We start from the raw sequence: 23,201 nt of genomic DNA on the forward strand, positions 1-23,201 counted from the left end.
CTGTTAAAAGTATGAATATACACCTGGCAATTTGATTCTGAATCAGATCATCCAATATTATTCTTATAAATAAGCACCACCCCCATGTGAATTCCTGTGTCACCTGTAGAAAGTAAGGTCTATGGCTATGGATATGAATTAGTCACTCATGGGTATAAAAACGGTATATATAAAATGGGATTCTTCAATAGAATTGAGCCTTCAGACTCTCTCATTAGTCTGTTAAAACAGAAGCTCCATGAGAAAGCAGACTGTGGGGGCAGGTCATTGTGAAATAAAAGCCTGCTTTCTCAGAAGTAACTCTTAGCATCATAGACCTGTTTACCTATAATCCTCTTTCCTCTGCTTATTACCTTCAATGCCAAATTCCTACCTTCATCGTGAAATGGGAACTCAATGACCCAGAAATAATTTGAACAAACCTATTTCACTGAGCACGTTTCATTTTTATCTTCATTCACTGATAGGTCTCTTTCAAGTATGCTGAAAGCAGGATTTATGTTTTGGCTGCTGGGACCCAAGGATCTTAAATTTAGACAATTTATATGTTTAATTCAGACAAATATTTCATATCTTGTATACAGATACATCCTATATAAAGAATGATGTTTGTTTTTTTGTATTAAACATACTCTCATTCTCTTCATTTTTTACCAAAATAATTTTAAAATTAAGAAAATGTGAAAATTAGATGAACTTCACTAATTTTTTCCTCACAATGAATATCACATTTAACAGGCTCAAATCTTTTTCAAGAGAAATACACACACATACGCACAAGTCTACTCTTTTAAGATGAATGGCTTCAGTGAATAGTAACTCAACCTGGGAAACTGGCTATTTACAAGATTTTACAAAAGCAAAGTGCTAAACTCTGGCAAGTTCACATTAGGCCCTAAAGCAGCAGATATTGGCTAGATGTAAAAACACTCAGTCCTGAATTTCATCTCTCTTTTCCCATCAAAAATCATTGTTCTTATTAAATAAGTTTTCCTTTCTGTAAAACGTGGTAGCTTCTTGATATCTATATTCATAAATGTTCTTCAAATACATGTTATTACAGAGACCATTAGAAAAGCATCTATCACTGAAGGCTCAATACATTTCTAATTAATAATATAATTTAGTATTTATATTCCAGCATATTTCCAAATTGTAACTTTCTTTGGTGAATGTATGCAAGCACATGCATCAATGGCAAGACTGCTCAGAGCAAACCAAAACCAGTAATAACAGAACCAGAAACACAAGTCATCAATGATGAGGTTTCAGAAAGCTTTTTACAAATATATAATAGATCTTTTTTTTCATGAGCAGGCACTGGGAATTGAACCCGGGTCTCTGGCATGGCAAGTGAGAATTCTGCCTGCTGAGCCACTGAGGCCCACCCTACATAACGGATTTTATAGTTGATATCCATAAAACCTGGTTCTGTTTTAAGGGGATGTTCTCTTTGGCAGGGCACAATAGCTGAGCACTACTAATGTTTATTGTTATCTTTTTGGGACAATATAAAACAGATTCACCAAAACAGTGTTTAGAAGTTTGTACTATGAACTAACTCATAGCTCTGGTTAACACTCAGATGGGGTTTGCAATTTGGTTCAAAGGCAAGGTATCAACATACAGACTTTCTGGCCTACAGAAAACCATTAAAAAGAAATATGCTATTAACTATCATACTGGGATTTAATTTCCACTTTATAGATCCTACAAAACAGAACCAGAGAGTTAAACTTGAGGACAATTTCCTTCTATAGGTTTCTACAAATAGTCAAGCAGATCTTACCAGAAGCATTGCTGATGTTCCATTAGGTCTGGATAAGTGGATTGACATTTCAGGAAACATCCTGTCAATGCGGCTAATTACATCATCAACATACCTAAATGGAAAAAGAGAAACATATTTGCATGAACTAGAGTTCTATTCAAAGAAAATCTAAAGTTTGTTGAAGGCTTCTGTATTAGTTAGGGTTCTCTAGAGAAACAGAATCAACAGGGAACACTTGCAAATATAAAATTTATGAAAGTGTCTCACGTGACCGTAGAAACGCAGAGTCCAAAATCCACAGGGCAGGCTCTGAAGCCGATGACTCCAATGGATGGCCTGGATGAACTCCACAGGAGAGGCTCACCAGCCAAAGCAGGAATGCAACCTGTCTCCTCTGAGTCCTCCTTAAAAGGCTTCCCATGATTGGATTTAGCATCACTAATTGCAGAAGACACTCCCCTTTGGCTGATTACAAATGGAATCAGCTGTGGATGTAGCTGACGTGATCATGACCTAATCCTATGAAATGTCCTCATTGCAACAGACAGGCCAGCGCTTGCCCAATCAGATGAACAGGTACCATAACTTGGCCAAGTTGACACCTGTCCCTAACCATGACAGCTTCTCTTTTAAAAATTTAATTTTTATCAACGCAATACATTTTTAAAATAGCTATAAGGCTTTTTTTTAAACAAAACCCACTAAATCCCATTCCTCCTCTTGGCTTCCCAGAAATTACCATTGTTTAGACACTTCTTATGCTATTTACCTCCATATTTCTAAATACTGTGTTTTTAATGCTAGTTTATGATTTTTCATTTTAGGCATAACCCATTGTTTTTTTTCCTATATGATATGAGAATTTAGTTTTTTCATCTTACTAGCCACTGGTCTCCAAATAAAACAGCTTCCTCCTTTTGTACTTCTAGGTTAGGGATGGTAAACAGCTTTCAGTTGTTGCTAAACTATGGGTTGCTTTACTGTCTTTTGTTTGGTTTCTCAATCCCTTGAATAACCACCACCCAGGACTAAATTCCTTCTGTTTTAAATACCCGAAGAAGTTGGTTTTCCTGGTTGAACTCTATAACTAATTCAAGTTATTCACAATTTCTGCTTTTATTTGTAAATATCTGGTGTTTACATTCTAAAGTCTATGCATACATTTTAAATAGCTGAGCCACATAGTGGTTCAAGAGTATGTTTATTTACTTGTACAGCTTTCTGTTTTTCCTAGACTTCTGTTTTGCCCTGATTTTCATTTGATTCATTGTCTATGTACTTATTTCAGTTTTTCTCATTTTTTTTATTAGAGCAGGTATAGGTTTGCAGAAAAATCATTTGGAAGTACAGAGTTCCCATATACCCCCTTACACACACAGTTTTCAGCATTATTAAAATTTTGCATTAGTATGGCATTTTTGTTATAATTGATGAAACATTATTATAATTATCAACTTTAGCCACTGTTACATTAGGGTTCACTCTTTGTGTTATATAATTCTATGTTTTGTTTTTTGTGTGTGGTAACTTATATACAAACTAATATTTCCCTTTTTTATACCTTTTCAAATAACAATTCGGTGGTGTTAAATATATTCACAAAGTTGTGCCTCCATCATTATCATCCATTGTTAAAACTTTTCCACCACCATAGACAGAAACTCTGAACCAATTAAACATTAACTCCCTATTCCTCTCCTCTTCCTAGACCCTGGTAACCTGCATTCAGGTTTCTGATTTTACTCTGCCTATTATCCTGACATTATTCACTTATTTCTTAAGTGTAGTTTCTGTTTATTTCATATAAGTGAGATCATACAGTGTTTGTCCCTCTGTGTCTAGCTCATTTCATTCAACATAATGACTTCAAGGTTTATCCATGTTGAAGGTCCCAGCAAGTTGTATCTGTCCTTTTATTTAGCTGTCTCTAAGGCATCCTGGGGATGTCTTATAGTGCCATCTTGATAACATCATCCCCCAATACAGTTTTATCCTCAAACTCTCTAACTGACTCTAAAATTTCTCTCATGAGAGTTAAACATATCAGGCAATCTATCAGTTCTAATATTTTCTTGGGAACATTGGTCCAAGAGAGAATCCTCTTAATATTAACTGAGATAATATTTGATTTGATGCACTTAGCATGGTGTCCAGCACATAAAAGGTACTCAAATTAGGTTACTATTAAAAAATGATTACTATTGTGTTATTAAAACACAGTATGCCACAGACGGCATCTATGGGACTACTCTCAAAGATGCCCTCTCTTAGCAGGATGAATTCTCCCCACAATGGAGGTACCTTGTGAAGAAGCCAACTGACTGCATAAAAAGAGTTATGTCTGGCTCCAGATCCTTTTACAGTAAAATCAGACAAGCACTGGTGCTCACCATCACTGGAGAAAATGGGAATGTGTAAACCATAGAAGCTGAGATGCAAAACTATTTGTTAGGTATTTTCCATTTGAAAAGATATATATCTATTAAAGAGCATTCCATTTGGATATGACAAATTAAATTACATGTCTATTAAACCTGAGACACATAAAAGGTATGTTTTCTTGGGATGAAGAGGGAGATTAGCTCTCTAGTCACAATAGATTTTAGTCAGAAAACTCACAAGAGATAGCAGATAATATAATGCCAAATCAGCCATGAAAGTTACAAAGTAATCTTATTGCTTAACCTATCAGTTTTTTGTTAGAGAATGTTATGTTCAATTTTAAACAGCTGAAGAGGAAGGGGAAAACTGTGGGAAAACCTGTGGCAAATAACAATGATGGTGAGAAGCTAAGAGAAGAGTTGGAGGTGAACTGAAGGACATTTGCCCTGGGGAAAAGAAAGCTGAAGGCAGACTTTGATATTCCTCATGTACGAAGTGGTTATTAGAAGCTCAGTATCGAACAGTTATCTTCCATCTCCAGAAGGGACCATAGCATTGGGATACGGCATAAAAAAAAGCAAACCTGCACAGAATGAACAAAAGGCATTTCTTAAAAGTCCCATTTTGCTGCTTTTTGAAATGGTACAAAAAAACAATCTTTCCTGAAGGGCCAAGGACAGACTGACCAAGAAATGACATATCACGTCCTGTGGTATTCTTCCAGATTCACAGCTTACAGATACACAGCCTTGGTTCTAAGCTTAATACTACAGAAGAGGTAAAAAGATGAGGAAAAGAAGAAACTAATTTATTTTTCATCACTGCCTGACGTTTCTTGAAATGGCAGAGGACACATGACAAACTTCATGCCAAAAACTTAAACCAAGTCACCGGAAACACTTCTTCATTTACACATTTCTTCTAAATCCAGTTAAATTCAGACTCAGCAGGAAATAAAAATCCCCGTCTCAAGTGAATGGAGGTAATGGCTAAATATATGCTAATCAGGAGGGTAGGCAATGTCTACTGAACTGATTCTCAATCAATAGCCATCATAGTTCTGAACACTAGAATGCAAATGAATATGCAGAACTTCAGTACAAAAGTAACATAATATGCTCTCTCTTGCATCTTTCACCTTGAAGCCTTCCAAATTCTTTCTGAAAAACTAGACTCTTTAATCCGCTAGAAAAACAGGCAAGTTAAATGATGATCACAGGTCATGCTAAAAGCCAGAAATCAAGCTCAGTGTACAGATTTACAGAATTCCATGACAACTACCTCCTTTTGTTTGGTTACAGTAAGGGGCAGAGTGCTAAAAGGACAAACAACAAATATTCTTTGCCATTTCTAGATTCCTTTATTTATGAGCTTTTAAAACTTGCAAGGGCAAGTTAGTGGCAGGAGGAAAATAGTTCCTAGGAAAAATATGCAGCCAGCATAGGGAAGGAGAGAGGTCTGGAATGGGTTTCGTTGTTGTTTCCTCAACCGGTGGTCTTAGATAAAGTTTAGCAAATTCAAAAAACAAGTCTACTAAGCACAAACAAATTTTAAGAAGACTTTTTCATTTGAATGCCTAACATAAAGGAGATGCAAATTTCTTTTTTACAGGTGACATTATGTATTTTCCAAAAAAGAGAAAGAAAGTCAGCTGCATCTTCAAATGAGGAAAACAATCGTCGAAATTCGAGAAGCAAAAAATCAAAACATTTCATTTTTAAACAGACTCAACCTATAAAATGCAATACCACCAATAGTGACTTGACAGAAATAAGGAAAGCTCAGAACCTCAAATGAAAAATCTGGAGACAGATTTTTCCTTTTGCTAGGGTGTGGGGTTAGTTTGCTGAAGCAGTCTTTGTCATACCACCTCTTTGGCAGTAATTCTCAGAATGTTGCCTTCCAAGACAGTATGTGCCACCAGAATCTGCACACAGTTCTGCAATGTGCGTTCACTCAACTTTTATTGCAGGGCTAAGGACAGGTAGGAACAGTATGCTCCCCTCCTACACTTCTACCATATGTTATATTCCGTTCTGTGGCAGGATCAAATTACTTTAATTTTTACCTTTTTAATATAGGGAAACATGCAGTAATACAGCAGTGGTGACTAGTTTACACTTGAGCAGACGCAGTGCTGAAAGACATTAATTTACTGCCAAATTGAGCAGTGAGTCACAATTTGCACATATCTGTCAACCTGTTAACAGGGTAATAACTTGGAAAGATTGCTGTTCCTATTTACATTACAGAGGCCCTTCAAAAACAGAGGGCTGTTTGATTCTATTTCCCCAAAGTACTAGGCTGATACGCTGGCTAGATGGTTCAAGAACTGGGCCAGACATACAAACTCCTAGAAATCACCGGTTCAAATCACAGTGTAAATTCCTAACCTCAATATTTTCCAGCAGAAAAATTAACTCTTAAGCAACCAGAGAATCTTATTTCCCTATATTATTTCCCAGTTACAGTCATACTCTCAATGTTTCCTGATCCAATTTTTTTTCCAGCGCAATTCAACCGACTGTTCCTGAAGTTTCTAATGGCTTCCTGAGGATGGAGATTCAGCTTGAAATATCTCAACATATCTGCTGCATCAGAAACTATCACACCATTCTCAGATTTCTAAATCTAATTTCTGAAGTACTGTAAACCTTGTCTTCTGATATTCTATAAGTAGTCTGGCCTGAGAATTCATTTACTACCTCACAAGGCAGCCCTTTATACTGCTGGACCACCAGGGTGTTTCAAATCGACTTAGTATCTCTACCCAATTGCCCCACGTCAGCCTTGTGGAATTACACACAAATATTTCCTCCAAAACTTAAAGCCTTTCTGCAATACATAACAGATTTATCAGGTTTTTAAATTTCTTCTATCAGTGCATTTTGAAATTTCTTGAGTCATAGCTCTCTTTGAGAATATGGTAAAAGCTAAAATACATATACGGACAAAATTTTACATCCAATTTTCTGCCATTCAAAGACCTCTCAAAGTCCACATGTGGACACCAAGATAAGAAACCCTGCTGTAGAACTCTTCTACAACTGTGGTATTTGGCTTTCTTCTTTATTTCTTTTTGAACTGTAAATTTTATTTTACAACAAAGATTTTAGGGGAAAAAATAGATATATATGTATTTGTGGCCACTTAGAAGATAACTGAAACTGTACAGTAAATAACAGTTTTGATAATCAAATATTCATACTTTCATGATGGAGACTAAGGTTAGTTTTCATGTTTTTGTTTTTAAACAACTACTTCCTACTCATAACAAATCCAACAAAAGTCAAGGACCTGCTTCCATGACCTTAGTGGTCATCTGATTGTGAGAAATCATTTTTGCTCTCCAAAGTCATATCACCCAAATTGTACAGACATTTCTTGTGTAAAATAGAAGATAGAGTCCCACACATCAGCACCCTACTTATTATGTCACTCTATCAATGGCAGAGTTTGATGGTGAACTCAAGCCTCCGGTCCTAACAGAGCCAAGGAATTATTGCTCTAGATACATGTAGTCTTCTTCCATGTCTCTAAGCAGGCTTGCCCTGTGTTGCACACTGTGTACATTCTGCATCCTCTGCCAGGAATATTTTTCTCACAACTATTTTCATCCCCAAGCCCAGGTAATTCCTACTCATGCTTCCAAGTATTCAGGTTTGCAGCTTAAATAACATTTCCCTGATACACTCTACTCGGATCATTCAGTGCACCCCATTCTACTTCTTATGGTACTTTTTAATACTCTTCATGGCCCCTGTCACATTTGTAATTAAACAATTATCCAAGAAATTATTTATTTAACATCTATTTCCCCAACAGAACTCTCTAAGGGACTGTATAACTGCCTCCTTCATTGTAGAATTCCTGGCCCCTTGTCATGAGTGCCTGGCCTCCAAGCAGGTATTCCTTAAATATTTGCTGAATGAGTATACACTCTATTAAAAGTAAGCCATATAGACCCAAATTAGGTAGTAATGAAAAACTAAAATGCTAAGTTCTTTTTAGCAGACAAATTTTGAAGTATTGGAGAGTTCATTACATTTTCCATCAAAAGTCACTAACAACAGCAATCAGAGAGCACCAAATAACAAACCTCAAAGAAAGAAGCAGAGATCTTTTAAAGTCTTACAGCTTAATATGCATTCACAAAATCCCTGCATCTTTTTTACTAGAAGCTCCGTGCCTCTTAGAAGTAAGAGCCTTCTAAAGAAGTGCAATGCGTTATTGACATGCCAGTTTTTATTTGTTGCTTTTAATGAACTAATTAATTCTGCAAAACATTAGTACAAAGATATGTGCTACCAAATTGGAATCACAATACTAAAATGATACTGTGGAAGACATTCCTAAAGATATCAATTTTGCAAAAGATGATATTCTACTCTATGCGTTAAATTATATTTCAAACTATTTGTAATTAAAGCCTAAAAATAATTTGCTGGACAGATGGCTTAGTTCTCTACAGTCTGACCTTTCCCCAATTAAAAAAACACAAAACAAATCTGGATCCCAGCTAGCGCTCCCAAATTATTATGATGCTTAGCAGCCCAAGCTGAATTTAAATAGCAGTTACCCCACACAGTATATAAGCTACATGCTGTTCATTTTCTCTACTCATACAACATCTAAAAATTAGGAACGCATATATTAGTAAACCATCTTTTTTTGGGAAATGATAATGCCGAACAGATATCAAAAGGGAATTATTTGCATGATGTGCAACTGACTTAAGCTCTTCTTCTACACCTGTTCAGAATGATGAGACTGAGTGGACTTTGATAGTGGGTGGGAAAAGACCTGTGGAGTGTCTATGCGGGGGGTGGGGGTGGGGGTTGTTTAATTACTTCATGAGTTTGACTGAAACTACAGAAAGAAGATTAGAAACTTAGGCCAAACCCGCTCACTCTTGGAATTGTAAATGTTTGCATCATGTCTGTGAAAGATTTCTTATTATTCTCTCAAGGAAATTCAGGGTATTTTATAAATTTTACATTAAAAAGCAAGAAGAAACGTACTGTGGACAGAAATGAGAGCCGTTTGCTTAGATTTCTACGCAGTATCCTTTACCATACTCCTTTCCCAGCTTTTCCCAGCTGGTTACTTACCTAAGGGCCCTGTCTTTCAGCAAAAGATATTCAAAATCTCTTTAGGCAATCAACACCTGAGACAGGGCTGTTAAGATTAGGATGAGTTGCTTATAGGGAGTGAAACACGAGGAGGGGAGATTTATAAAAATTAAAAAAAAATTTTTTAAACATAACAATATACAAACATGAACATTCTTACCATATGATCATTTCATTGTTGGTATATAACCAATAACTCACAATATCATCACATAGTTGTATATTCATCACCATGATCATTTCTTAGAACATTTGCATCAATTCAGAAAAAGAAATAAAAAGAAAAAAGGAAAAAACTCATACATACCATACCCCTTACCCCTCCTTTTCACTGACTGTTAGTATCTCCATCTACCCAATCTATTTTAGCCTGTTTCCCTATTTTTTTCCTATACTTCTTACTACTCCCTTTCATTGATCATTAGCATTTCAATCTACTAAATTTATTTTAACATTTGTTCCCCTATTATTTATTTATTTTTAATTCATATGTTTTACTCATCTGTCCATACTGTAGATAAAAGAAGCATCAGACACAAGGTTTTCACAATCACAGTCACACTGTGAAAGCTATATCATTAGACAATCATCTTCAAGAAACATGGCTACTGGAACACAGTTCTACATTTTCAGGCACTTCCCTCCAGCCTCTCCAATATACCTTAACTGAAAAGGCAATATCTATATAACGCGTGAGCGTAATCTCCAGGATAACTTCTCAACTCTGAAATCTCTCGGCCATTGACACTTTATTTTGTCTCATTTCTCTCTTTCCCCTTTTGGTGTAGAAGGTTTTCTCAATTCCTTGATGCTGAGTCCCAGCTCATTCTAGTACTTTTGTCCCACGTTGCCAGGAAGATTTACACCCTTGGGAGTCATGTCCCACGTAGAGAGTGGGGAGGGCAGTGCCTTCTTAGAAACTTATAAATTTTGAACCATGTAAATATATTACCAAAACAAACAATCAAAAAATTAGGAGAACTACCAAGGAAAGTAAACAAAAGCTACTTCTAATGTTTCCGAAACTTGGGGTAAGTGCAAAAAGACTCACCACAAACTAAGACATATTAAAGAACTTGCCTGCTTTCTTCTTCCTGTGAGGTGTCAAGCAGATGTCAGGTGTCAAGTTCATACGTAAGTCATGAACTAGAACACGTGGCAAATAGCATCATAAAAACAGAATTCTTCTTACACATGGTTTAGCATCTTAGAGACCTAAGGAATTTAATTAGTAGAACTATTCTCATTTTATTTATTAAATATTTATTGAATGCCTGCAATCTTCAACAAATAATTACTCTGTTTTAGGGAACAATATTAAATACTAAAGATGGAAAAAAAAACTGATAGCAATACTCATCAAAAGTGTGGGGTTTTCTGCCCAATGTGCTCAACTGACCAATTCCTGACACATCAAGGTTTCAAACAAAGAGCTTATTGCTGAGTGAGAAGCAAGAGACAAGAGGGCCTACTGGCCTAAAAACTTGTTTCCCAGAACTGCAGTAACTCTGAACATTTTCATAGTATTAAACGATGGACAGGCTTTAGGATAAAGAGTATATGGCTCTGAGATGATGAAGTTAGAGATGCTCTAATTATTGAGACTGCACAGATTGATTACATGCTAGCTTTGTCTAGTAAGATAGTTTAGGAAATGGGGAGGGTAAGTTCTGGATGACTCAAGCTCCTTTATTAATTAAGCATTAGGGGCTGTCTTTGTGATCATAATACTCTTAAGTTGTAAAACAGGATAAGGGGGTAGAGGGTGCAAGGGTAGTTCAGTGGTAGAATTCTTGCCTGCCATGTGGGAGACCCGCGTTTGGCCCATGTACTTCCCAAAAACAAGCAAGCAAACAAACAAACAAAATTTAACAAATGGAAATAGTGCTGCAATAATGGGATACTCACATGGAAAAAGAATAAAACGTGACCCCTACTATACAGCATACAAAAAAAAAAACAAAATAAAAAACAAAACAAAATGGGATAAAGGGGTATAAAAGGCACTAGTCAAAAGGCTTTTATAATCACGAGATAAACGTTCTATATAGTTCTATAATCATTATCAAAGATCAAGGCAGCTAGCTAGGTTCAGTAATTTTAGGAATTTCTTTTCAGCCATTTTACAATAGACAAGAAAGTAAGAAAAGCATCTACTTAATGATTTAATAATCATAGTTATTTGTTAATTCTTAACTCTCAATTCCAATAGCAGACATTCTGTGAAAATTAGAGGCTGGGGGGATGGGTCTTTTGCCCATCTTGAGCCGGAGAAGGCAGCTACTGCTTTCCAGTTCTCAAAGCACTTTTGCAACCTTTACCTCACATACAATCACTCACCAACTATGGTAAGTAAGGACACATAGAAAATCCTTGTTTTATAAATGACAAAAAGGGGGTGTGGGGTATGGGTGGGTGAAAGGATAAATAAATTGTCCAAGGTAACAGAATGGCTAAGTTGTAGATCTGAGCTCAGAACCCATGTCTCTGGATTCCCCATTCTAAGGCTTTCTTTCACAACATAGTGTTTTTTTTTAATTAAATCTGAGAGGATTCCATGGGAAAAGCAGATTTTATTTTCATCATTACTCAGACCTCTTATAAAACTGGGAAAATTTTTAGTAGCATAGTAACAAAATGAAATCAGTCTATGATTTTCTGTCTTTCTAGTCATTCAATAAGTATCTTTTAAGTGTCCATTTGACCCTAGATAGTGTCTATCCTCATAAGGATTACATGAACCATTTTCACTCAAAGTAAAAGGCTTGAGTATAGAGAAGCAGGACACCTAAGTTAAATTTCCTTAGGTTCTCTAGCTGGGTTTCTGACTTTGTGACTCTCAAGGTCACAGTGACTTTTTTTTTTCTTGAGTAATGAAGATGTCCTAAATGGACTGGAGTGATGAATGCACATTGACTTTCTTTTTCGCATGGGCAGGCTCTGGGAATCGAATCCAGTCTCTGGCATGGCAGGCGAGAATTCTGCCACTGAGCCACCGTTGCCCATTCACATTGACTTTTAATGTGCAAAGTTGGTAGACAAGAGGAAGGGGTGAAATAGTGAATACTTCTTTTGTTATTTTATTTTATAATAACTAAAAGGTAAATCTTTTTGTAAATTTCAGCTCTTCTTGCATTACAAATTTATTCAGATTATTTTGTGGGCCCTAGTTTTCCATAAAACATTTAATGTATTATGCTTGGGAAGAATTATAATTTCACTCAAGATCTACCTCCTCTGCAAGCCCTTACATGTTAAAAAGGAGAAAAAACAGCAACAACGAAAACATTCATACTGAGCTTTCCAGTATTACCAATTAACAACAGTTATTAAATCAATCATCTTTGTCAGATCTTGTGAAAGGACACTCAGAACTCAGAGGGACAGTGAAGAAAGCTAGACTCTACAATTCACACCATGAGAGAGAAACTCCTGTGCTTTTGATGTTCAACAAGAGCTGGCTGGGGGATAGTGCATGTTGGAAAGCTACAACCCTTCCCTAAATTCCAACAGCATTTATTTTTTATCGTATGGTTACAGCTGAGGACAGGTGCAGACTGGTCTATTAATATTTGGCACATCCTGGCAATGCTTTAATGTGGCAACCATTTAAAGCAATTCAGAGTCTCCTGTGCACTTGTAAAACAAGATTTTGTTTCCATTTGATTTTTTAATGTTCTTAGGAACATACATGGTAGATTTAACAATGAGAAATATCTGAGAGAATGATAATCAGTGAAGACATAACTTATTTTTAGTTATAATAATACATTAAGCAGATGCATACCAATAGAAATGGTCAACACATTTCAGGAAATTGCTAAATTCTTTTTTTTTCTTCATGGACAAATATGATTGTTTGTATGACAGTAATTTCAAGTTTTATTTTCACTCATCAATCATCTTCAGTTCCTTAAATGATTTTGCATGTAATAGGGACTAAATTTAAGCAGACTGAATCAAAACTAAATAAGCATCACATAGTAGACTGCAAGACAGAACTGAGATGATGACAAATGGAAAGTAACTGAAATCAGGTGGGATCTCTTGTCTAGAACTTCAGGGGTCTTTCCTATCTTTAGGGCTTTCAATATAAGTTTTTTTCTGGTGGAACGCTCATACCCCCTCAATTCCTAATCTAATCACCTTCGAGATAGCTGCAGAACCTTCTCTTTGGTAGAGCAGCCTTCTCCAAGATCCCCAAATGAAAAATGGATCAGTTATCATCACTCATGGCTCCTTCACTTGTCCTTTATAGCAAACATCACTGTCTATACCTGCACATCAAGGTGACTGTTAAATGTTCACCTTTTCCATTAGGCTAAAAAATCCATGAGGGAAAAGCACAGTCCATCTTCTCCCCTGCTGTACCCTTAGCCCCTACCACATTGTTTGGCACATAAAATGCTTTCATTAGATATGTGATAAATGAATCCTGCATGTGGACTCTTTAAAATTGTTACGTAGAATAATATAGAACCTGAGGCTGGAGCTTAGGAATCACACAGACCTAGATGCTTACATTCTTGCTCTCCCCTCATCTTGGGCAAGTTACTTTAGCCTCTCTAAATTTTGGTTTCCTCATCTGTAAAGTAAGAATAAACACATTTTCTTGTCCGTATGGTCATTTTGAGAATTAAATGAAAGAATGCACCAAAAAGGGGAAAAGAAGTGTAATAAAATAAGGCATCAGTGGCCGAGAGAGATCAAATAGAGTCAAGAAATTGTTCTGAAGGCTACTCTTACCCAGGCTTCAGTTAGACAGTGCTAATTCCCATGGTTTGCTAAACCCCAATCAACATCACTCGTGTTGACTCTTAAGAATACCTAGAGCTTGAAATGAACTCTATAAAGGTTTCACGCACTAAGTTCGCTTTCCTGGAACCTATAATTCCCAAAGGGTTCCTAGGTCAGATAAATCTTGAAACCCAGAGGGACGAGCCATTCCAAGATTATCAATTGATTACATCCCTTAGCCTTTAGTGTCAACACCCCTTCTCAACATGAAAAAGTAAAAATGAGACATTGCCTAAAAATTCCTATTGATTGGGAGCGAGATAAAGGAAGAAGGCAGAGGTATAAGAGAAAATAGGAAATGACAGACAAGTATGACTGCTGACTCACTATATTACTATTCCTTCTAGGCTCCAATGTTTTGGAGCAACTAGAAGGAAAAATCTGAGATGGTAGAATGGTAACACAAGATAAACTCTGGGATCTGTTCTGTAACTACTTGTTGAAGTGTGCTTTGAAAGCTATTGCTTTTTCTTTCTTTGCTTTGTATATATGTTACATTTTACAGTAAAAAACTTTTTTTAAAAGAAAGCACCTACAGTAGGACAAAATAAACAATATTAACTGTTATTATGTGTGTGAATATAGCATTTTTCTTCAAAAATAAAATTCTTGCTTTCATTGGATTTACAAAAGGGTTTTGAGCCCTCAAAATGTTATGAACTTCAGCTTGAATCTAGAGGAATACAAAGCCTCAGCAAGTCAATCACAGCACTTGATGAATAGGCAATAAAGACAGGAAATATCCTTTCCTGTTCCTTCTGACACATTGTTGCATTCCAGTTAGTAAGGAGAATTTTTTTCATTATTTTCAAATCAAAGCAGAATGGAAAGAGGGAGAACTGTTACTAATCTTGAAATGTGACAGTATGGAAATTGGATGGAGTAAATAGATGTGGCTTCCAAAACAGGGTCTATGCTTGGCTTTCTTTCATTTGTTCCTTCATTTTCATCTTTCCTTCCTTCTTCTCCCGGCACTGTACCTCAGGAGGGTAATTTACATATAAATGGTATCATCAAGCCTTTTTGCCCCTTGGCTTTCAATTGGGTTCCCTTGGTGGTAGGTACCAGCTGGAGATAAAAGAGGACAGGAGAAGCATAAGGTTGGGGTCTTTGATGTAACAACTCAATACAAGCATACTTGTTTTATTGTACTTCAGATGTTGCATTTTTAACAAATTGAAAATTTGAGACAGCCCTGCCTGGAGCAAGTCTACTGGTACCACCTTTCCACAACACATGCTCACTTCAGGCCTCTGTGTCACATTTTGGTAATTCTAGCAATTCTTCAAACTTTGTCATTATTATTATATTTGTTATGGTGAACTGCAGTCAGTGATCTTTGATTTTACTACTGTAATTGTTTTGGGGCACCACAAACTGTGCCCATATGACAGTGAACTCAATCAATAAATTTTGTATGTTCTGAATGCTCCACCAACTGGCCATTCCCCAGTCTCTCTCCCTCTCCTCAAGCCTCTTTATTCCCTGACATACAACCATATTGAAATTAGGCCAATTAATAATCCTACAATGGCCTTTAACTGTTTAAGTAAAAGGAAGAGTTCCACACCTCTCATTTAAAATAAAAAAACTAGAAATGATGAAGCTTAATGAGAAAGGTGTGCCAAAAGCTGAGAAAGGCCAGTAGCTAGGCCTCTTGCACTACCTAGCCAAGATGTGAATGCAAAGGAAAAGTTCTTTAAAGAAATTAAAAGTGCTGTTCCAGTGAATACATGAATGACAAAAAAGTGAAACAACCTAATTGCTGATATGGAGAAAGTTTTTTTGGATAAAAGAGCAAACCAATCACAACTTCCCCTTAAGCTAAAGCCTAATCAAAGCCCAATCAAAACCAGGCCCTAACTCTCTCGAATTCTACGAAAGCTGGGAGGTGAGGAAGCTGCAGAAGGAAAGAGGTGGTTCATGAGGGTGAAGGACAGAAGCCATCTCTGTAACATAAAAGTGCAAGCTGAAGCAACAAGTGCTGATGTAGAAGCTGCAAAAAGTTATCCAAGATATCTAGCTAAAATAATTGATGAAGGTGGCTACAGTAAACAGATTTTCAATGTAGGCAAAACAACTTTATAACAGAAGAAGACATCTAAGATTTTCAGAGCTAGAGAGAGTCAGTGCTTGGCTTCAACGCTTCAAAGGACAGGCTGGCTGTCTTGTTAGGGGCTACTGCTGCTGGTGACTTTAAGTTGATGCATGCCAAAATTTCCAGGGCCTTTAAGAATTATGCTAAATCTACTTTGCCTGTACTCTACAAATGGAACAAAGCCTGGATGACAGCACATATGTTTACAACAAGGTTTACTGAATATTTAAGCCCACTGTTGAGAACTACTGCTCAGAAAAAAAGATTCCCTTTTAAATTATTACTGTTCATTCAAAATGCACCTGGTAACCCAACAGCTCTGATGGAAATGTACAACTAGATTAATGTTGTTTTCATGTCTGCTAGCACAACATCAATTCTGTAGTCCATGGATCAAGGAGTAATTTTGACTTTCAAGTCTATTATTTAAGAAATGCATTTTGTAAGGCTATAGCTGCCACAGATAGTGATACCTCTGGTGGAGCCAGACAAAATCAACTGAAAACCTTCTGAAAAGTGTTCACTATTCTAGATGCCATTAAGAACATCTGTGATTCATGGGAAGAGGCCAAAATATCAACAATTACAGAAGTTTGAAAGAAGTTGATTTGAACCCTCATGGATAACTCTGAGTGGTTCTAGACTTCAGTGGAGGAAGTCACTGCAAATGTAGTAGAAATAGCAAGACAACTAGAATTAGCAGTGGGGCCTTAAGATGTGATTAAATTAGTGCAATCTCATGATAAAACTTGAATAGATAAGTAGTTGGTTCTTGTGGATGAGCAAAGAAAGCGGTTTCTTGAGATGGATCTGCTCCTGGCGTACATGTTGTGAACACTGTTGCAATGACAACAAAGGATTTAGAATACTATATTAACTTAGTTGATAAAGCAGCAGTAGGCTTTTAGAGGAGTGACTCATTTTCTAAAAAGTTCTACTGTGGGTAAATGCTATTTAATAGCACTGCATGTTACAGAGATCTATCTTTTGTGAAAGGAAGAGCCAACTGATATGACAAAATTCACTGCTGTCTTATTTTAAGATGTGGCCACAGCTACCTCAACCATCAGCAATCACCACCTTGATCAGTCAGTAGCTATCGACAGGGTAGCAAGACCCACCTCACTGGGTGAGATGCAAAAAGATTATGACTCGCTGAAGGTTTAGGTGATGGCTAGCAATTTTTTGACCTGGGCAGCTGCCTTTTTTTTTTTGCATAGGCAGGCACTGGGAATCGAACCTTTGATGTAACAACTCAATACAAGCATACTTGTTTTATTGTACTTCAGATATTGCATTTTTAACAAATTGAAAATTTATTAGGCAAGAACTCTGCCACTGTGCCACCATCACCCGCATGATGGCTAGCAATTTTTGGCAATAAATTGACATGTTATTGTACACACACTACAGTGTAGTGTAAACATAACTTTTATATGCACTGGAAAACCAAAAAATTCATGTGACTCACTTCACTGCAATACTTGCTTTATTGTGGTGGTCTAGAACTGAACATGCAGAATCTCCAAGGTATGCCTATAATGACAAAACACCAAGGACTCCAACCTTATAGTAATGAAGGTTTGGTCCATCCTACTATCCAGGAGAGGGGAAGGGGAACACAGACTAGAGGGGCTGAAATCAGCTATGACTACTAATATAGGCATTATAAATAACTATTGAAGGGATGACAATAGTAGCTATGTTTTATGTTCACTGTTTCTTGGCTTCCCTCTGCCAATACCACTTTATATAAAGATTACTAGTGGGGTGGTTGACATCACTCTCCAAACTGATGACAGTGTTCTGTGCCCCAACAGGCCAATCATCAATGGACTCCCTTGCCCTCTGCTTCTGGCTGGTTTGGCCACAGAAAAGCAATGACAGGAGATGTGGAAAATGGAGGAAGAGTGAAGTCAGGGAATTTATTCCACCAGCAAGGTCACCAGCTGAATCCTTATCCTGCTTATGTCAGCTCAATCGCTAACCCTGGGTTCCAGCAGACACACCCTTCTCTGCTCCCTTCAGAGGAAGGGATAGAATAGCTCTGCTTTTTGTTATTAGCCCAGGGTACTGCACTATACCCTGTAGATTCCTTACACCCTGTTGGTACTGTTGGAAACAGTCTCCATTAAAGACTCTCCAAACTGGAAATAGTTCTCTTGTTAAAGTTTCCTTCCAGAACAAAATGGTTATTTCCAAATAAAACACGACATTAAAACCAACCCTTGTAATTATACTTCTTAGAATAAAAAATTAAGTAAATTTTAAATTACTTAAATTAATTGGGATAATAGTGATATGGATATTCTAAACTGGTTACCAAATAAAACATTATATACACACTGCTTATTTAATTAAACAACAATCATTTAATGAATATTTCCTGGAGAGCTTTTACATAACTGTGGATGGAACTAGTTTTGAAGTTCAAGACATTCAAACAGAAAAATGGAATCATAACAAAAGGACTTGCCTCCCTAAGAAATGAAGTTACCTCAGTCTCCTCCCTATTCTTTCACTTCATTTATTTTTCCTTTGTTCTTCAAGTATCCTAGTACCTTCAAGCTGCAGGTACAAAGTATTCCATCTCAGACTACTAACAAGTGCTAATTTGCTTTTCCCTCTCACTAAATTCACTGTGCAATCACATTTGCCCCAAACAATTTCCAAAGCATAGCATGCATGTTCATAAAGTGGTATGTGAGATGATTTTAGGAGATACATGGATGAATATTTTTCATTTAAATGTATATGTATATAGAAAAAGTAACTAGCAAATAAAATCTTTGATTTCATAAATATCACTATTTAGAATGAGAAGTTTTAAAAGCAAGTTTATTTAAAGAAAAATTTATGCAAATAATAAGACAAGTGACCAAAGGTTACAGTAAAAACCCTACAGGTGGCTTGTGAATGACTGAATATAGGAAATACCCCTTAAAGTAAGGCAGGCTAATAACAACATGGTTTCAAAAGAGTTTTACTTGCATTTGTAAATTGTATTTTTTCATTCTAAATAAATCTTTACTCTTATACCTTAAAAAAAGAAAAAGGCTTTTCACTCATATATTTGGAGATACTGAAGAAAACAGAAATGGATGTACATCCCAAGATGACAATCAGTCACCATGGGAGCAAATACACTGGAATTTGTGTCTGGGAATGTGCAATCTGAGCATGAGGAGAACAGCCTCCTTAACAGATAATGAAATAGCTTTCTTATGGTCAGCAGCATACATGGCCACTGCCTCCAAAATTCCTATTGCTACATTCAAAGGGTTAACGTTAAAAGTTGTACCAGAACACACATCTTTCAATGGAACCAAACCCAGGATTCTATCCAGGAAAGGTATATGATGCCTGCAGCACCTTGGACAAAGTCTCAGAGGGTACCTTTTTGAGATTTAAGGTAGCCATCTCACAAAATCATAAACTGGACTTGATAACATGTATTATCATTCCCTAAGATGAGAAATCTTGCAGCAGTCTTTTAAATCCTTGCACAAAATATTGTATATTGGGGAAAAAGGTTAGTCAATCTGACCATTTGTTCACTTACGCCATCACTGCCTTCTGAGCCCTACCAACTTGTTTGTTCCCTAATGGCATCCCAATCAAAAGAAACTTTCCTCTGCCAGGAGAAAGGGGAAAATTTTAGGGGGAACAAAGCCCATCATTTGCAAACAAGAAAGGTCTTAGAATGAAGAAAGGAGAAAAAAAAAAAAGAAAGAAAACTTGGAAAGGTGAATTCGTTTACAACATAACAATCCTGAATTATATGCTCCTAAAAACAGAGTCAATAACACATCTTTGCCAGTAACTGACAGAACAGACAAAAAAATAGCAAGGCTACAGAAAACTTGAACAACACTACCAAAAAATTTGACCCATATATTTATAAAACACTAAACCCCTGTTCTAGTTTGCTAGCTGCGGGAATGCAACACACCAGAGATGGATTGGCTTTCAATAAAAGGGGATTTATTTTGTTAGTTCTTCAGAGGAAAGGCAGCTAACTTTCATCTGAGGTTCTTTCTTATGTGGGAAGGCACAGGGTGATCTCAGCTGGCCTTCTCTCCAGGTCTCTGGGTTCCAACAACTTTCCCTGGGGTGATTTCTTTCTGCAGCTCCAAAGGCCTGGGCTGAGCTGTGAGTGCTGAGATGAGGTAGGCTGAGCTGCTTGGGCTGTGCTACGTTGTACTCTCTCATTTAAGCACCAGTCAATTAAGTCAAACATCATTCATTGCAGCAGGCACGCCTCCTAGCTGACTGCAGATGTAATCAGCAACAGATGAGGTTCACATACCATTGGCTCATGTCCACAGTAACAGAACTAGGTGCCTTCACCTGGTCAAGCTGACGACTGAATCTAACTACCACAACCCCCAAAATAGCAGAACATATACTCTTTTCAAGTACATATGGAATATTGACCAATACAGATAATAAGCTAAGTCTTAAAGATAAGTCTCAAAATCATGCAAAATATATGTTCTGACAACAAATGGAAATAAATTAAAAATCAGTAACAAAAACAGATCAGGTGAATCCCACAACTCTTGAAATTAAAGAACATACTGGGTGGGCCACGGTGGCTCAGCAGGCAGAGTTCTCGCCTGCATTGCCAGAGACCCAAGTTTGGCTCCTGGTGCTTGCCCATGCAAAAAGAAAAAAAAAAGAACATACCTCCAAATAACTCATGGGTTAAAGAATCAAAAGATAAATTAGAAAATATTTTGAACTGAATAATAATAAAAACAAAGCATCAAGATTTCTGGGACATAGCTAAAGCCATGCTTGAGAGGGAAATGTACAGTTTTAGAAGCTTATATAAGGAAAGAAAAATGCTTTACTCAAGTAAATCTCTGTCATATCACTAGCTGGATACAAACTCAAGAAACAGACAACTCAGGGATTCAATCCATGACAATAAAATATTAAAATGTACAATACGGAACAAAACATTACAAAACAAACAAGGAAACAGGAAATGATGGCCCATCCAAAGGAAGAGGATAAAAATCCAGAAAACATCAATGAAGAAGACCAGGCTGTGGACATACTGGACAAAAATCTACCCATGTAATTCACCATATGAAAAAATAAAGGACAGACTCATATAGCACTTCAACAGATGAAGAAAAAGCTTTTGATAAAACCCAACATCCAATTCATGATTTTTTAAAACCTCTCAGCAGACTAGGAATAGAAGGAAACTTCTTTAATCTATATAAAGGACATCCACGAGAAACCTACAGTTAATATTGCACTTAATTATGGAAGACTGAATGGTTTCTTCTTAAGGTGAAAAGGCAAAGATGCCCACTTTCACCATTTATGTTCTACAATAAAAAAGAACAAACTACTGATACATGAACAACTTGGCTGAATCTCAAGAACATATGCTACGACAGGCCACAATGGTTCAGCATGCCAGAGACCTGGGTTCAATTTCCGGTGCCTGCCCATGCAAAAACAAAAAAACCAACAACAAAAAAACCCCAACATATGCTAAGCAAAAGAAGCAAAGTACAAAACACACTTTTCGTGTTTCCATGTATGAAACATTTGAAAAGACCAATCTAATCCAGAGTGATAGAGAGTAGATCAGAGCTTCCCTGAGGCAAGGGCAGACAGGAGTGGGGAATTGGGAGGACTGGGAAGGGGCATGAGGAAATTTCTGGGATGATGAAAGTGCTCTCTTATTTCGTTTGGGATGATGTTTATACAGATGCATACATCTGCCAAAACTCATCAACATTTTATTTTATATAAACTATACCTCAATAAAGTTGATTTAAAAAAAAAGGTTGGACTATGTGTCCAATTTCCCACACTAATCCCAAATACTCATGGAATGAGAGTCAAATTAAATGGTGTTTATAAAGTCTTAGAGAAAAGACCTTAAAAAGTCAGAGGGAAGCAAGGCAAGAGACAGGATCCCCTTCAATACCTGGGGAGAGACAGGATCCCCTTCAACACCTGGAGAGATCTGCTTTCTGGGCTCTATCGGTGTTCAGAAAACCATGAGCTCTTCTGCAGCTCTAAGGAAAATGCCAAATAAGGAGCAGCAGCAGTGTTATAATATGTACCTAGGAATTACAGTCTTGAAAGGCCAAGGTACAAAGCTTAGCTTTATAATCATTACAATTTTCTCATCTGAGACTGTTACTGGTCTTTACAACATTACAACTTTGGGGAAAATTGACATGAATCTGTTCATACATGGCTTGAGAGGAGATTCGACTCCACAATACCAAACACTATCCATAGCAGTAGAATTTAAGCAGAATGACTTCATATCATGAAGACCTTTTGGCTGTTTATTTGTCTACCTGGATTATTAAGAGTATCACATGCATTTGAATACAGAAAACGTTTTAGATATATTTAGATGTGTAAATCACTAATGATACAATACAGTTTCCTCAGAACAATTTTTGAATAGAAATATTTTCTTCTCATACTGAAAGAGAACTACTGGTAAGAAGGAAATACTGTGGTTTAGATAATCAGATCGGGTCCAATAGCCTGGGTTCCAGTCCTACTTCTAATAAATGTGAGGCAAGTTTTTTTGGCCTCAATCCTCATCTTAAAAATAAGGATAATAATAGTATCTTTCAGGGGTGTTTTTGAAAATTAAATGAGATAAAGTAAAGAACTTAGCACATTGCCTACTGTATAAGCATATAGTACATTACATAATGATGATAATTATAATAAGTCAGTACATTATACTCACACCCAGAATCCAAATAACTGGGTCCTTCTGCAACTGTTTCCTGTACCTCAACCCAAAAGAAAGAACCTTGCTATTTTAGAGGAGCAATAGCCAGTGTGTCTAAAAAGCAGTATGTTTAATTGAGAAAATCCTGGATATATATAGAAGGATCTGAATTGCATCTTGGCTCTCCTACTCATACATAAGTCCACAGTGGGCAGGTCACCTAGCCTTTCTGGCTTCAGTTTCCTTTTCTTTGGATCAGACTATCCCTAAGCTTCCTTTTAGAACTATTCA

General features: G+C 36.8%; 1 protein-coding gene and 1 long non-coding RNA gene across 2 annotated transcripts in view; one reads left to right on the forward strand and one right to left on the reverse strand.

Moving 5' to 3' along the window:
• The window catches only part of LOC143672829 (uncharacterized), a 112,775-nt gene extending 94,449 nt beyond the window's left edge, over nucleotides 1–18,326 (forward strand). Inside the window, exon 3 of the long non-coding RNA XR_013170066.1 lies at nucleotides 18,001–18,326. This is a non-coding gene — a long non-coding RNA (uncharacterized LOC143672829). The remainder of the gene's footprint in view (nucleotides 1–18,000) is intronic.
• Nucleotides 1–23,201, reverse strand: part of MED27 (mediator complex subunit 27) — a 333,651-nt gene that overhangs the window by 98,115 nt on the left and 212,335 nt on the right. Inside the window, exon 4 of the mRNA XM_077147305.1 lies at nucleotides 1,790–1,883. Within this exon, the coding sequence (XP_077003420.1) occupies nucleotides 1,790–1,883 (94 nt within the window). The remainder of the gene's footprint in view (nucleotides 1–1,789; nucleotides 1,884–23,201) is intronic.

This window comes from Tamandua tetradactyla, chromosome 2 (assembly GCF_023851605.1).
Source record: "Tamandua tetradactyla isolate mTamTet1 chromosome 2, mTamTet1.pri, whole genome shotgun sequence".
Classification (NCBI taxonomy): domain Eukaryota; kingdom Metazoa; phylum Chordata; class Mammalia; order Pilosa; family Myrmecophagidae; genus Tamandua; species Tamandua tetradactyla.